Source organism: Apis mellifera, linkage group LG16 (genome assembly GCF_003254395.2).
Source record: "Apis mellifera strain DH4 linkage group LG16, Amel_HAv3.1, whole genome shotgun sequence".
NCBI classification, from domain to species: domain Eukaryota; kingdom Metazoa; phylum Arthropoda; class Insecta; order Hymenoptera; family Apidae; genus Apis; species Apis mellifera.
The window spans coordinates 1,087,287-1,103,415 of NC_037653.1; the positions used below are offsets into that span (position 1 = coordinate 1,087,287).

At 26.9% G+C, this 16,129-nt stretch overlaps 3 protein-coding genes across 7 annotated transcripts; 1 reads left to right on the top strand and 2 right to left on the bottom strand.

The window, feature by feature from the left end:
• Window positions 1-268: 268 nt before the first annotated feature.
• On the bottom strand, window positions 269-6,467 carry LOC726354 (serine-rich adhesin for platelets). The gene is made up of 5 exons (XM_001122097.5): window positions 5,565-6,467; window positions 4,893-5,473; window positions 4,277-4,810; window positions 1,690-4,212; window positions 269-1,608 (listed from the first exon to the last, which is right to left on the bottom strand). The coding sequence occupies exons 1-5, from the start codon at window positions 6,368-6,370 to the stop codon at window positions 1,445-1,447; spliced, it is 4,608 nt and encodes a 1,535-aa protein (XP_001122097.3). The 5' UTR covers window positions 6,371-6,467; the 3' UTR covers window positions 269-1,444.
• A 1,324-nt stretch (window positions 6,468-7,791) lies between these two features.
• On the top strand, window positions 7,792-10,721 carry LOC551329 (ATPase family AAA domain-containing protein 3A homolog). Its single transcript, XM_006557698.3, has 5 exons — window positions 7,792-7,880; window positions 7,946-8,152; window positions 8,598-9,072; window positions 9,153-10,176; window positions 10,287-10,721. The coding sequence occupies exons 2-5, from the start codon at window positions 7,957-7,959 to the stop codon at window positions 10,416-10,418; spliced, it is 1,827 nt and encodes a 608-aa protein (XP_006557761.1). The 5' UTR covers window positions 7,792-7,880; window positions 7,946-7,956; the 3' UTR covers window positions 10,419-10,721.
• A 2,182-nt stretch (window positions 10,722-12,903) lies between these two features.
• On the bottom strand, window positions 12,904-16,093 carry LOC412031 (S-phase kinase-associated protein 2). Of its 5 annotated transcripts, none has more exons than XM_395497.7 (8): window positions 15,957-16,060; window positions 15,843-15,874; window positions 15,014-15,062; window positions 14,596-14,907; window positions 14,220-14,517; window positions 13,698-14,134; window positions 13,487-13,614; window positions 12,904-13,414 (listed from the first exon to the last, which is right to left on the bottom strand). In XM_395497.7, exons 1-8 carry the CDS (start codon window positions 16,034-16,036, stop codon window positions 13,068-13,070), a joined length of 1,683 nt encoding a protein of 560 aa, XP_395497.3. In that variant the 5' UTR covers window positions 16,037-16,060; the 3' UTR covers window positions 12,904-13,067. The 5 variants fall into 5 exon arrangements, with proteins under 5 accessions (XP_395497.3, XP_006557764.1, XP_006557767.1 ...); XM_006557701.3 differs by having other exon boundaries at window positions 15,014-15,067; window positions 15,818-15,874; XM_006557704.3 differs by having other exon boundaries at window positions 15,014-15,067; window positions 15,957-16,052.
• Between the last annotated feature and the right edge of the window lie 36 nt (window positions 16,094-16,129).

Below are 16,129 nucleotides of genomic sequence, written 5' to 3' on the forward strand. Positions count from 1 at the left end.
GAGAGAAAAAATGCATTTACTATTTGTATAATCTCTATTTGATAAATATTTGACAACGAAATTCATGTAATGATAAATTATGAAATAAAATCATAGTGAATATATAGAAAAAAATGAAATTAGTGAACAATTAATGAGCAATTCTTGTTAATATACAAGCAACCAAGGACGAAGATTGTCAGGAAAGATTGTTAGGAAAGATTGTCATTGCAAATATAAAATGGAACGCTAATCGTACATAATATTCGTATATGATTTCTGTTCAAACTTCATTTTTCAAACTTTATAATGTTTCGTTAAGGAGATACATTTATCTGAGATTATAGAAAAAAAATAATTGAATATTTCTTATAACTGTGACACAATAAATCACACCATTCTTCTCATGTCACATTGAATATTTTATGTTTCTTGATCGGATATGATTCACGAATCACGAATATCTAATATTTTTCTCATTTTATGTTAATTAAATATTAATTTTCTTGACTGCTTTTATATTTTTATTATTTTTTTTATTTTTTTGATCCATTCATCTAATTATTTATTTGTTTCTCTCGGAGAAACAAGATAAATAATTGTCGTTTCAATGAATAAGTTTTAATTTCGAATGCGAAATACGTACCAAATGGGAAATATAAATATTTCTACTACTCATCAAATTTATAAACAATTTAAAAATACTGAACTTAAAAAATACGATTAGAATTAACAATATTAATTTCAACTTTCAAATCTAAAAATATATTTATCGAAATAGTGAGGATTTTTGAAAATCATTTTTTTTACATTATCAAAATATACAAACTTCGTTTGTTTAACTTCCTTCATTTTTGCAAAACAAATTTAAATATCATAATATCATATTCAAAATTCTGTTTTACTTTTTTAATTGAATATTATAAATGCCACTTAAATAAAGTTTAATCTTTAATATTTATCAACTTGGTATTTTGTAAGAATAAATAATAATTTTGCTTGCAATCACTGTGGATCAATGAACGTTAAATATACAGTGTTCTGTAAATGAACACGATTTTAATGTTAGATTTTTTTTTTTAATAAAACAATCACGCGTTTTATTTTTCTATATATATATATATATGTGCGTATTTGTATATGTATATATGTATTATGTATTCTAAATAATGCAATTTAAGCAAACTTTAATCACTGATAGATAAAAATCTGCTTTAACATTTTCATATGTACAAGGTGGATAGGTTTAACAATGGCGAAAAATGTAAAATTAAAATGATAATTCTATTCTATAATTCTGTTCTCAGTCAAATAGAATTGCATCGATTTGAAACATTACTTGACACGAATCTATGAAATTATGATGCTAGAATTACAGAATAACATTATTAAAAAATTAAACGTCGCGTTTATGTATTTCGATGAAGAACTTTATGTAAAAGGCTAGCAAGATTTACATTCTCCATCATCTCAATTTTCTAGTCCGTATATTCCTGGATCTTGGAGCAGTAGAACCACTTCCGATGCTGAACATACCAGGTGTGGGAGCATTGAATGTTGATGTAGAACTCGTTGTTCCAAAATTAATGGATGGAGTTGTTGATGGAGCGGAGAAATTAAATCCTGTAGCTGATTTATTTTAAATACATTATATTAGTAATTATGAAAAGAAAGAAATTATAATTATACGATCAAAATGGAAAATCTTACCTGAATTCGACGTTGTTGTGCCAAATTGGAAAGGTGAGGAAGTGGAAGCAGTTGCGCCAATAGTAGCATTATTGTTAGTATTACTATTGGTACCGAAAGGAAATACAGTAGTGCTTTGTTGTGGTGGCTTTTGATTTGCCCCAAAGGTAAATATATTGCTGGTAGTATTACTTTCATTTGCGTTAGTATTTCCAAAGGTGGGACTCGTTATATTAGGAGTTCCAAATGTCGAAGATTGTGATCCGAATGGCGAAACCTTGTTGTCTCCGAATGTTGCTGTACCATTTGGAGTACCAGTTGCTGCCATACCAAATGTAGGGTTCGATGAGATAGAGGTATTCTGCCCAGAAAATGTGTTATTTGATGCAGAAGAATTGAAATGATTGGTGCCACTATTTGAAGCTCCGAACACGGGACCAGCTGTGTTCTCGCCTCTGAATATTGAATTTCTGACACCAAAATTCTGTGAATCAGAATTCTGAACGTCTGAATTTCCTTTGTTTTGATTTTGTGATCCAAAATCAGAAGTAACAGTATTTGTAGCGCCAAAAGTTGGGACGGATGCGTTGCTTACGGAAATATTTGTAGAACCGAAAGTAGAAACAGTAGAATTGCTTGAAACATTTGCAGTAGCAAATGTAGAGGATGTAGTTGGATGCGAACCGAATAACGCAGAACCACTATTATTTCCAAATACTCCTGGATTATTTTTGAAATTCCCTGTTGAATTTGTTTGACCAAAAATATTATTTGTTGTAGGAAATATAGATGTCGAAGTAGTTGAGTTCACATTTGAAAATAAATTACTACCGACGCTATTCGTTCCACTACTGGTTATTCCCGAAGTGGATAAACTTGTACTAGAACCAAACACTGGTATTGAAGTTGTGTTTGTTATTTGTATAGAAGATCCACCGATATTCGAGAAAATTGGCATTGAATTCGTAGATGCGAATCCTGTTGAAGTAGTAGAAACATTGGAACCAAAAACTGATGTAATTGTGCTTTTAGGAAGAGTAAAGATAGCTGTTGTTGTGTTTGAACTCGAAGGTGTACCAAAAACTGATTGATTTGAATTTGTCGTTGTTGCACCAAAGATAGATTGCGTAGATGATGAATTAGTGAATATGGAACCAGTATTTGAAACAAATTGGGCTGTGTTGCAACTAGTTATTGAAGATGGTGTTCCGAAACTCGAATTTGAATTATTATTTCCAATAGTAAATAGAGTTGTATTTGAATTTGTATTTGAATTCCCAGTCACTGTGTTTGCTGCTGATGACGTATTATTGAAAGAAAATCCAGGTTTGCTATCGTTAGTGGATGAGATGGTAGAAGATACAAAAGTCGAATTTGTCGATGATCCAAAAGTAGGAATGCTAGTTTTTGCATTCGATTGAAAACCGGTACTAGTTGTGATATTCGTGATAGAATTAGTTTGCGTATTACTTTGATTATTCGAAGATGTCATCACTGTGTTAGTAATTATTGAAACCTGCTGAGATGTAGTTACACATCCAAACGCTCCATTATTTTCTGATGTTTTTCCTACTGAACCAAACACAAATCCTTCTGATTTGGACGTCATTACTTGTTTATTAGCGTTGTTTCCAAACGTAAATAGTGGAGTTGACGTGGTTACATTTGATGTAGATACTATTGATGTAGTTATAGTCGATGTTGTAATCGACGTATTATTCGAATTAGCAATATTTGTGATACTCGTAAATGGCGTCATATTTATTTTAGTGGCAATCGATGTTGATTCTAAACTTTGTTCTTTGCTTTTCACAATAGTGCTTGAAGTCATTGAATTTGAATGAGTTGATGTGAAAATTAAGTTATTATTTCCAATCGATACGTTCGAATTTGTTGTACTTTGAGAAATTGATTTCGAGATATTTTGATTCGCCTCGGTTTTCGCATTTGTTATAGTTGTACTCATAGAAACTGGTGAAGATATTGGAGTAGTGGTTATAAAATTTCCAAAAATGCTGCTTGTTGTAGAAATAACTGAAAGAGATTTGTTATTTGCAGAAACTGAATCTACAACACGTATTGGCGAAGTATTTGCCGTTGATGTAACCGAAGCTGATTTATCGAAATTAAATGTTTGTACATTCGAACTTATTGGACTGGATGTAGTTGTATTCGAAATAATAGATTGAGATATAATTTCGGATTTCGTACTGGTTAATGTAATTTTGGGTGCAGCATTATCTATTTTACCTGATACGGAAGTTGAAATGCTTTCATTTTTACTCTTAAATATAGTAGCAAAATTTGTATTTGAGGAACTATCTTTATCTGATAAATTAAAAGTCACGTGTTTTGGTGACTTTGTATTGAATTCACTAGTACCAGGATTAGGAGCTACAGCCGATGTAGAAATGGGTGTGGTATTGACGTTTGTTGTAGTAGTCGAAGAATTAAGTGTCACACAAGTGACAGGGCATGCAACAGGTTTAACAATATTTACTTCTTCCGCTTGAATTACCACGTCCGGATTTATTTGACTGGCCGCTAAAAACGCAAACGAATAGTCTTAAATTAAAAATCAATGTACTAATAGATTAAATTTACTTACCTTTACCAGATATGGCATCAAACATACTCTGAAGTCTTGCCCTCATACTTGTTTGTCTCATATCAGCAATATCTTCCTTTTTTATCTCTTCTACATCATCAGTAGTAAATTTTGCTCGTATATTACCTTGTTCTTCAACTAGCATTCGTAACTTTTCATTTCTTTCTGGTTCTGCTCTCATAAATAACTTGTGTGTTAACTTTGTTGAATCTGTAGCTATCATTGATTTTATCGAATGATCTTTATCATTATTTTGTGTGTTTAAATATTTCGTATGAGCGAAATTATCATCTGATTCATATTCTATACTTTTATTACTTGTTTTTAGAATTCCCTTTAATGGAGAATATTCTGGTAGTTTCTCAACAGAATTACACACATCTGAATTATTTTTCTTTTCTGTTATTTCATGGTTATGATGTTTTGGACTTGCATTTGAAACTTGCACTAATGTTTGTGTACTAGCATTTTGTACGCATTCCAAAGATTTAAAATGTTTTTCAAAATCTGGTGTTCCACTCCGTGAAAAATCTCCTACAATAAATGAAGCAAATCTATAATAAAATGTTTTATTTTTACAACATTATAAATAATTTTGTTTTTTACTATTACTTACTAGCTTTTCTTTTAACACCAGAAACAACATGCTTACTAGAACTAAGTGAATTTATAATATCATAACATGATGGTGTTTTAGTTCGTTTTGTTGGTCGAATAGTTTTACTACTATGGGGAGATGTATCATCTTCTGATTTTAAGGATTCTTCTCTGCTTCTTTTTTGTTTTGTTTCATCTTGTGTTTCAAATTTTTTATTAATAATACCATCTGTTCGTTGTTTCTTTGCTAGATCTGAAGTAACATCTTCTCTTGATGCATGTCTCTTCAATGAAATTTCTCTTAAAGCTTGGGCAACACTAGGTGAGAAGCAACTACTATCTGACTGATGTGAATTTGTCAAAATGTTTTGTTTTGATGGAGAACATCGTATAGTATGAGACGGTGCTACTCTAACTGTGACTGGTGTTCTTGTCTTCACAGATTTTGCATTAATCAATGGAACTGAAGTAGCATGAAGATTTACTTTTGGAAATTGTCCTACATGATATTTAGATTGATGAGTTAATTTATTATTGGCTTCAGCCACATATTTAGTTAATCGACTTGTAAGTCCAGGTGAGGTTACATCATTATATACTCTGTAATAATTGTTATAATATTTCTATAATATTTATGCAAATATATAGAATCATAAAGATTTATGATAAATCAAATTAATTTTTTACTTACTTTGGATCAATATTATATCTAGTTGATGATAAAAGAGGTCCTGCTTGAACATCTGTTCTTTCTTCTGTTTTCGTATCTGCTTTAGAATTTGTACGAAAATTCCATGAAGAACCTTCAGCATCAAAATATTTTGTATCTTCCATTTGCATCATAGCATGATTCTGTCCATATATAGGAGATCTTTTCGATAACATTTGACCACAAGGTGATAATTTGAATGTTTGATTTTCTAATTCTTCTTTATTACGTGGAAATGTTCGTATCGAAGTACGTTTAGTGATAAAGGAATTATGATCATAAGGAGAATGACCAGAATTATGATAAAAATTATTTTTAAAATTAATATCATCTGATACATTGGCTTTTTGTAAATTTTTTGAAATTGGACTAAGCTCTGCAATCGGTTCGAAGTGGGCAGAGTTTTTCCTAGTTGGATAAGGGTCACTGCTAAGCTGATAATTCAATCCTCGACGTCTTTCCATCCTAGAATAGGTTTGGGTTAGGTATCGTTTTCGAAATTGACGATTTGCAGTTTCCAAAAATTGGCGAATGTATTGATATATGTGATCGATAATAGTCTCAAAACTTGTACGAACTTCGGAAAAGAAGTGTTTGCAGTAATCAAGCAGAAGGAACGCGTGCGGCGACAATAAGCTGTCGTTAATAATCAAAGAGTAACACGCATAGATTGTAAAAAACAATGAAATCGTAAGAATAAGTATCGGCCCCCAAACGTTGTACAGAAACACGCACCCACTCAACACACTTACTAACACGATGACACTCCGATTTCCTAATTTCCACATATTATTTCAAAAAAGTAACCTCTCCATGTTTGAAAAGAGCACATTCACCGAATTACCGGAACCTTGCTGTATTAAGCTCAACGACATTATCGACATAGCAACTACTACGTGATACTAAGTATTGTCTTCTGAATTATGTATATTTTTTTAAAATTCATTAAAAATATTTTAAAAAGAATTTTAGATTTTATTATTAAATCAATAATTACATAATAAATCATTGAAAAAGTTTTTATGATTTCTATTATGATCTATCTTTTATAGTCAAAGTTTTGGTGTTGTTTCAATTCTTAGACTCATATGAAGCGCCATCACTAATTTTAATGTTAAGTTAGTCCAATAATTATTAATATTTGAAATTCAAATAGTTATGACTTAAAAAAATATCTATTTATTAATTTGCAAAGAAAGCATATATATTTTTTATATATTTATAATTTTTATTTAAGAAACAATTATAATTTAAAATAATAGAATTTAAAATAGCTATTAGATCGTTAATGAAATTTAAACTATTATATAAACTATAATTAATTCCAGTTATTATCAAATATGCAATTTATTCTAAAATATTGTATAATGTATGTGAAATAAATTATATAGATAGAATAAAATTTAAAAATATACATAATGTAATATAATGTATATATATAATCTAATTATATTGATAATTGTAATTAATTATATTGTAATTTTATATAATAAATTACAAATATTTATATATTTATATGTTCAAAATTACAAAATTATATTATTTCAATATATTAATATTATATTAATATGTATTTTTAAAAAAAATTATTTTTTATCATAATTAGTTTTAATTCCAATCAGTTACTATTATTATTGTAATTATATTTTTTAGTAATATTAAAAAATAGAAAAAATAGAATTGTATTGAAACTATAAAATATTCAATATATATAAAAAATATATATATTTCGTATAAGATAGCTAGATACTATTAGATCTATTGTTATATTTTCTTTATACTTAAATATATATAATTTATTAAGTTATATATTTAAATAAAATTTTATTATTTTAATTATTTTTAAAATCAAAAATATTTAGTTATCATACACAAAATTAAAAATAAATTAATTATAATATTTAAAAACAAAAAAATACGATATATATATATATGGGAATGGCACGTTTGAAAAAAGTATATAGATACTTTTTTCAAATAATTTGATTGAAATAATCCTTATTTTATTTTATTTAAAATATTATATAAATTATATGTAATGTAATTAAATGGATCTTTAATATTTTCATTTTAATTATTATTCACTCTTGTACATTAATATGTACATAAATTTATTAATTTATTATTAAAATGGACATTAATTTAAATAAATAGAAAATTATTCTAAATGTTTGGATTTTTTAGCGTTTCTTTGTTCAGATTTAAGATTTAAGAAACGGATCGGTCCAGAATCCACTTGTTTCAGTTTTCACATTGGTAGTGCACGTGGGAACTCCTCGTGATAATAGAAATAGAAAGGTTAATAGATTCACATTCTATCGACCTATTTTATTAACAACCTCTTTTGTAACTGTATTTTATAGTAAAGTAGGCAATGTCGTGGCTTTTCGGATATCGTAATGCACAACCGCAAGACTTCTCACAGTTTGTACAACCACCGGCATCCATTGGAAGTGGAGGTGGAGATGATCGTACACCACCACCGAGAATTTCTCAAATGGAACCCTATCGATTTGATTCGAGTGCTTTGGAAAGAGCAGCGGCAGCTGCCAAAGAACTTGAAAAATCTAGTATGATGAGTTGCTTTCATTAATTTTTCTTATTAAATTGTTACACTAGATTACGTAAGCAAAAAACAACTAGGTTAAGAATCTCATGCTCTGATACAATATTTCATAACTCTATAATCATATAATGATGACATTCTTGAATGAAATTTTAAAAGATGATTTTCATAAATGAAAATAATCATGAAATGAAAAGTTATAATTTTATTTAAATGATATAAACATTTATTTAAATGATATAACATTTAACGTACGTTTAATATACGTTTTTTTTATTATAATTATTCATTCAAAAATTTATTTTATTATCCATTGTAGAATGATAATTTCATTTATTATGGATAGAATTATTATTTAAAATAGAAAATCAATAGTAGAAAATAAATGAGTTATTCTTTACATTATATAAAACAAAATTATTATTATTATTATTATTTTAATTTTATAGTGCATGCTAAAGAAGCATTGGAATTATCTAAAATGCAAGAAACTACTAAACAGATGGAAAGACAAGCAGAAGTAAAAAAGTATGAAGCAAGTATAGAGCAAATGAAAGCAGAACAAAAACGCATTGATGGGGAAGAAAGGAGAAAAGTTTTACAAGAAGAAACAAAACAACATCAAATGCGAGCGCAGTATCAAGATCAATTGGCAAGAAAACGGTATGATGATCAATTAATACAACAACAGAGAATGAATGATGAAAATTTAAGAAGACAGGAAGAATCAGTGGCAAAACAAGAAGCAATGAGAAAAGCTACTATAGAACATGAAATGGATTTAAGACACAAAAATGAAATGAAAAAATTGGAAGCAGAAATTAAAGCAAAAGCAAAAATAGATAGAGAAAATCAAGATTTGAATTTAGAGAAAATTAGAGTGAAAGCATCTGAAAAACGAGTAACAGTTTTAGAATCTATAAAGTTAGTAAAAATAAATATTAATATACAATGTAATAAAAATATTAAATGTATAAAATTATATTTATCGAATTTTTTTTCAGAACCGCTGGTTCGGTATTAGGCACTGGTATGACTGCTTTTCTTCAAGATTGGGATAAAATTCTTGCTGCGGCTGGAGGTTTATCTCTATTGGCTTTTGGTGTATATACTGCGAAAGGCACAACTGGTGTAGCTGCACGATATATAGAATCGCGATTAGGAAAACCATCCCTCGTTCGAGAAACTTCTAGATTTACGGTATTAGATACGTTACGGCATCCTATTCAAGCAGTCAAGAAACTAAAAGATAAGCAGACCGATGCTCTATCTGGTGTTGTTTTAGCACCAAAACTTGAAGAAAGATTACGCGACATTGCAATAGCTACAAAAAATACAAAACTAAATCGCGGAATGTATAGAAATATATTGATGCATGGACCTCCTGGAACAGGTAAAACAATGTTCGCTAAAAAATTAGCAGAACATTCGGGTATGGATTATGCAATTGTAACTGGTGGTGATTTGGCACCATTGGGTCGAGACGGTGTCACTGCTATTCACAAAGTTTTTGATTGGGCGGCAACATCTAGGAAAGGGCTTCTGCTTTTTATTGATGAGGCAGATGCTTTCTTAAGGAAGCGATCGAGCGAACATATCTCAGAAGATTTAAGAGCGATGTTAAATGCATTTCTCTATAGAACTGGTGAGCAGAGCAACAAATTCATGTTGATTCTCGCATCGAATACTCCGGAACAATTTGATTGGGCAGTAAATGATAGATTAGACGAGATGGTAGAGTTTCGTTTACCAGGTCGAGAAGAACGTGAACGTTTAGTTCGACTTTACTTCGATAAATTTGTTCTTCAACCAGCAATTGAAGGGAATAAGAGATTAAAAATTGCGCAATTTGATTACAGCGCTCTTTGTAGTAAAATAGCAGAAATAACAGATGGAATGTCAGGCAGAGAATTAGCAAAATTAGGTGTTACTTGGCAAGCAACAGCTTATGCTTCCGGAGATGGAATATTAACAGAACAAATGGTTATAGATAAATGCAAAGAAGCTGTTAAACAGCATAAACAAAAGGTCATTATTAATTAAAATAATTATTTTTTTATTTTATTTATTTATTTTTTTCTTTTTTTTTAAATAGTGAAAAATTATTTAAAATATTTTCTTTCTTTTTATAATTCCAGGTTCAATGGCAGAGTGAACAAGAAAAACAAGAAGCGAAATCGATTTACGTTCCCGAAATAGAAATTCCGCCTATAAAGACTAAACCTGTAGTTGAAACACCATCGGAAACAACTTCTGTGGCAACAGCTTAATTAATTAATTAATGCACAAAAAATCGCAAAACATATTTTATTAAAAAAATGAATTAGTTAGAATAAATGACAATGTGAAAGGTGTAAATGATATTGTTACAAGAAGATGGATTTAATGATGAGTTTTCATTTTCTATATAAAATATAAATGTATAAATATTTTAAGATAGTATATTTGTTGTAAATTCTTAGCTTGATTAAATATTACGTATACCTTTATATGTATATGTACATATACGTATGTATGTGTTTATGCGCGCGCGTGTATATTATATATTGACAATGTATGTTTAAATACTTCGATTATACAGTTTAAAGAAAAAAATCTTATAAATTTAAAAAGTCATAATTAAAATTCAAACACATTTCAATATTTTCGTTATTCATTTGATTTTCTTTTTTCATTTATTTTCGATAGGTTTCTTAAATTTCATTGAATATTTCATTTCATTCTTAATTATAACTATAAATTAAATTTAATAGTTAAAAATTCTCAGAATTCTAATCATAATTCAACAACTGAATTATTGATAAGTAGTAAAAATAAAATTAATTTAACTGATATCAATTAATAATATCATAAATTGAATGTAGAATTAACATCCAATACATTTTCATGTCACATGATCTAAGAATTGTATAGTCCCAGTTATCATTCTTATGTCACATGTGACATTATCGATTCAAAATGAAGTAAGACAACTAAAAAAGATTAAATTCAAACAATTATCTTTCACAAGAATTATAATCGATTTATCAAATTCAAATTTAAATATTTATATTTGTAAATATAATGTGTAAAAATTGAAATATTTTCAATTTCTTTATGTGAATTTTGACATAAAGAGAATACATGACATTATTAATACGATGCAATAATGTTTGATTTTAATGAAAGTCTATTGTAATTTATAATTTATTAAATTATCATTTTTGTTAGAATTTTTTAATTGCATTTTTTATATTGTTATAATGTATTGAATTCTTTTTAATTTTAGTTTTATATATTATAATAATTTTTAATTTTCTAGTAATTTACAGTTTTAAAATAAATAATAGACATTATTTTTATATTAATATATTTTAAAATTTATAATATATAATATAATGTAATATAATATAGTATATGGATATTTTATAGATATTTCATAGATAATAGTTATAGGAATAGCAAAGATTTTTTCCTTTCTTTCTAAGAAAAAAAAAAGAAATAATCATTTTTATGATTGGAAAATCTAAATTTGAAATTCTTCAAAAATGCAATAATCATACAAAACAAATGTAAAATCTGCAATAAAATTATTACAATAAAAAAAGGAGGTGTTGAAACATAAAATTTCAATTAATTATAAATATTATTAAGATATAAAAGAAAAAAATTATTAATCTTCAGCAGAAAAAACCATTAATATTGATAAAAAATGATTTGCCTGAATACTATATTGAACATAATAGAAGCTTTTATTCATTTCAATATTTCATTTATTTATCGAAATGTATAGAATATATAGTATAAATATGGTAAAAAAATATTTTTGAAAAGAATAAAAAGAATTTATTCTTTAAAATAATATTTTAACAAAAATAGTTATTATTAAAAAAGATAAAAATATTACAAAAAAATTTTTATTACTAATATATTAGATTAAAAACAAAAAGCAAGTATAATTATAAGAACATAATATATAGAATTTCAAAATATATTACATACAATAAAAATTATATAATAAACAAAAATATGTTAAAATTATTTAATAAAAAAGAAATAAATTAACTTAACTTTTTAATGAGAATTAACTAAAACTTTCTAAGTAAAGGAATATATTTTTAGGAAAAGAAATAATTTTTAAAAAATAAATTTATAAATTGTATATATATTATATATTATATTGTATTATATATTATAATTTATATATTTATATATTATAATATATGTTATAAAATTTCATATATTTATATATTTCATTCATTTTAATATGTAAATGTATACTATATATTGTTATATTTCATTATTATGTTTTTATAATAAACATTATATTATATCATATAATTTTCTTATGATTATTTTATTTTTTTTATGTTTGATCAATATTACATTATATTTTGATTTATTTCATTGATAACAAAAGATACAAATTTTTAAAATATCTCTAATTTTTTTAAGATCATTCTGCTTCTTCATTAAATATTAAAATATTCACAAATATTTTTGCAAGATCAATTTTAAAAATCAAAACAAATATAAAAGTTAATATATAAAAATATTAATTGAAACTTATTTATTATTAATTATTATTAATTTACTATTAATTATAAGTAATTTGAATTTATATTAAATAAAGTAAGATAATAGTGATGAAAATAGAATTATTTCTCTCTTATGTTTTGTTTTGTTAAATTTAAAAATTGATTGTAACTTAATATAATTTTATTATTATTTTAATTATAAAAAACAAAGCAAAATAGGAAAAAAAGACAAACAGAATTTTTATACAAAAAAATGTATTGCTTTTATTTTGATAGTACCATAAGATCAGTCTCTTGTTAAAAAGACACTTAATAGAAAGGCACACAAGTACATTTCAATATCCCTTTGGTATTAAATTGATTATTTACCACTAATTATATAGATAAATGTTACAGTTTCATTCAATCTCTAACACGAAGTCCCCAAATACTTGTTCTTCGAACACCAACTGTTGGTCTTGCAACAGAACTATATAGATATTTATTAAGTTGAGTTTCACCACAGGTAACTTGTAATGTTTTTAGTACTGGTTCAGGTATTACACCAAAAACATCCAAATATAGCAAAGATGGCATATATGCCAATGTTACATATGTTGAAGGAGGTATACCATAACAACGACTTAGCGACAAATGTTCTAATTTTGACAAATCAAGTAAACTACGAACAGTATTCATTGTAAGCATAGTACAATCACTCAAATCTAATTCTATTATATCTGGACAACTTTTTACTAAATCTTTGACATCTGAAATAAGACATAAAAATGATATTAATTGGCATAATAATTTTTTTTTTTTAAATACGATATTACACTTACTATCATCTGTCATGGTTTTTCTGCATCCAGCTATATTTAAACGTGTAACGGACGGAGGCAAAGATTTACAAAGTAATATCATAGTCTCAATATCTAAACTACACCAAGCCATATTGACAGCATTAAGACTGGAAAAAGTAAGTAAATTACTTAGTATTAAATTTTTTTCCTATATATTATAACTGATATTATTATAAATAATTTTCCTTACTTTTTAAGTTTCATCAAATTCTTGATACATTCCATGTCTAAACCCTCGCACATTGTTAAGTTTAATATTTCTAAATCATTATTATCACTAATAGCTTTGCAACACAATCTATTTACTGTACATTTTTCTAGAGACAATTTTTTAAGATATTTACATTTAGATAGTAACATAGCCAATCCATTTGGTGAAATTACCGCCATTGAGAGGTCTAAATACTGTAATTTACTAATATAACCATCAGTAAGAACTTCACTATTCTCAAGAAATACAGGATCGGCAATTTCTGCTTGTGCGAGTCGAAGTATTTGCACACCTCTTGGTAATATGTGACCTAATGTACCTTCATTTAATACTTTACTGCCTAAATCTAATCTGCTCCATAATGCTTCATCTCGCGCTATTTGACACCATCGTTTACAAACCAACATGGAACGTACCTAAAATTAATAATCATGAAATATATATTACTTTTTATTATTTTTTTTATTAATTTTTATTTTTATTAATATCTTATTATCTTACCAAACACTTTTTTGGAAGCCACTTTAATATCATTAAAATCATTTCATCGGATAATTTGTTAAATTTATCTTCACCAACAATTGAAGGTTTTCTTTTTCTTCTATAAAGATAAAATTGTTCAAGACTACTTTTTACAGAAGAATCATTAAGATCATTTTTTGAAAAGGTTTCTTTTGTATCAATTAAATTATCTATTTCCATTTTAGAAGAATAACCAGATTCATTTCCAATTGTTGAATATGTTGTAAGTTCATCAGATTCATATGGATCATGATCTAATCTTCGAGTAGCTTCAAAGCTATAGAAAAATATATGAAAATATATGAAATATATGTAAAATAAATAAAAAAATGCATAATTATATCGAAACACAAACCTGTCTATACTGACGGTATCAAAATTGGAACCTCTATAAATATTTTCTTGACTTTGAAAACTATTAATTTTATCACATTGTCCACTGTTATCTGAAATAATTGGTGAAGTTGTCCGTTCCAGAGAACCAGTCTTTTTTGTACTTTCGTAACTTGACGCTTCATCTTCTAACATACTAACACCCATATCTTCTAAAATTTCTGGTTCAACAAGATTTGCATCTCCTGAATATGACCATTTTGTATTATTTTTGGAAGCACTATTTAAGGTATCATTTAAATTGTTACAACTGTCATCTAGGCGTAGTCGTTTGCTATAAGACATATTTTTAGAAACAAGATTAATTATTAAATATTCTTGAAAGAACTTTTAATTACATCATATAGTTTGGTGTAAAGAAAAAAAATAAAAAAGGCAACCTGTTCCACCAGGGTGAAGAAGGCGGTCCTGACATAGTAATTCCAGAGTCTTCCCTTAACCAAGTATGTTTTGTGTCACAAATGTGTACAGGTTTGGAACATAAGCATACAGAATGGCAGTTGGCAAAGATTATGTTTAATTTAAATTATAAACAGTTTAATATTTACAAATGATTAACTGATTTAAGGTCGTTATTGAGCTGAACATACATAACATTTATAATTCCAAATATAGAATAAAAAATTGATAGGATAAAAATATAGATTTATTTTCATCAAAATTTATATTTACAATCCATTAAATACTTTTTAATTATTAATATTAGAAATTATTTAATTAGTAATTAATTATATTAATATTTAACGATTAGAATGATATATAATCAATAAAAACTATTAAAAAAAAGCAATTTAATAGATACAAGAATATGAAATTAATAAATTTTTTAAATGAATATTATAAAGTACAAAATATTTCTGAAGTTTTTACAATAAATTGAAAAATTCAATTTTTTATTATTCTAAAAAATTATCATATCATAAAAAAATATATTAAGTCAAGTAAAATAATAGTTTGCTAAATTAATACAATGGAAATAGAAAGTAATTTTTTTTCAAAACATAGAGCAATTAATCTAATTAGACCTGAAGAGAATAATTTGGAAAAAAAATGTTTTCTATATGTTCAGTTAATAAATTTGAAATTTATAAATCTAGTATTTTTTTCACTTCATGTAAAAAACTAATAAGCAACGATAGAAAATGAACATTTACTATATCTTGTGAATACAATTCACGACTCACCACTGGCAGAGGTTCTTAACCTTACCTATGCGCGCGAAATAACGCACCTGCATCATCCTGAGTAACAGGTAAGAGAGACGTTTGCTATGATTCAGGACTTCTTTTACAAAAAGGGGGGATTGCCGTGAAATTAATTTACCTTTCAGGTGGTGAAAATTCTTCAGAATTGTCCAAGCAATCTTCACTAAGTCTCGTGTGTTCCGCCACGCCGGAATTCATTTTTGGCGGAATCCCGTCACAACACCGTTTTTTCAATCGCTACTGGTTGTACGTACAGAAAACAATCGCTAGCGGTAAGTTCCAATTGCTCGA

Excerpts from the sequence above, each read along its gene's own strand:
- LOC551329 (XM_006557698.3), top strand. The coding sequence starts at position 7,957 with ATGTCGTGGCTTTTCGGATATCGTAATGCACAACCGCAAGACTTCTCA. Across the intron at positions 8,153-8,597 it reads CAAAGAACTTGAAAAATCTA|TGCATGCTAAAGAAGCATTG; the intron begins GTATGATGAGTT and ends TTAATTTTATAG. Across the intron at positions 9,073-9,152 it reads ACAGTTTTAGAATCTATAAA|AACCGCTGGTTCGGTATTAG; the intron begins GTTAGTAAAAAT and ends ATTTTTTTTCAG.
- LOC726354 (XM_001122097.5), bottom strand. The coding sequence starts at position 6,370 with ATGTGGAAATTAGGAAATCGGAGTGTCATCGTGTTAGTAAGTGTGTTG. Across the intron at positions 5,474-5,564 it reads AGATATAATATTGATCCAAA|AGTATATAATGATGTAACCT; the intron begins GTAAGTAAAAAA and ends CAATTATTACAG. Across the intron at positions 1,609-1,689 it reads CACAACAACGTCGAATTCAG|CTACAGGATTTAATTTCTCC; the intron begins GTAAGATTTTCC and ends AAAATAAATCAG.
- LOC412031 (XM_006557701.3), bottom strand. The coding sequence starts at position 16,036 with ATGAATTCCGGCGTGGCGGAACACACGAGACTTAGTGAAGATTGCTTG. Across the intron at positions 15,875-15,956 it reads GAATTTTCACCACCTGAAAG|GATGATGCAGGTGCGTTATT; the intron begins GTAAATTAATTT and ends CCTGTTACTCAG. Across the intron at positions 13,615-13,697 it reads AATTTGATGAAACTTAAAAA|TCTTAATGCTGTCAATATGG; the intron begins GTAAGGAAAATT and ends TACTTTTTCCAG.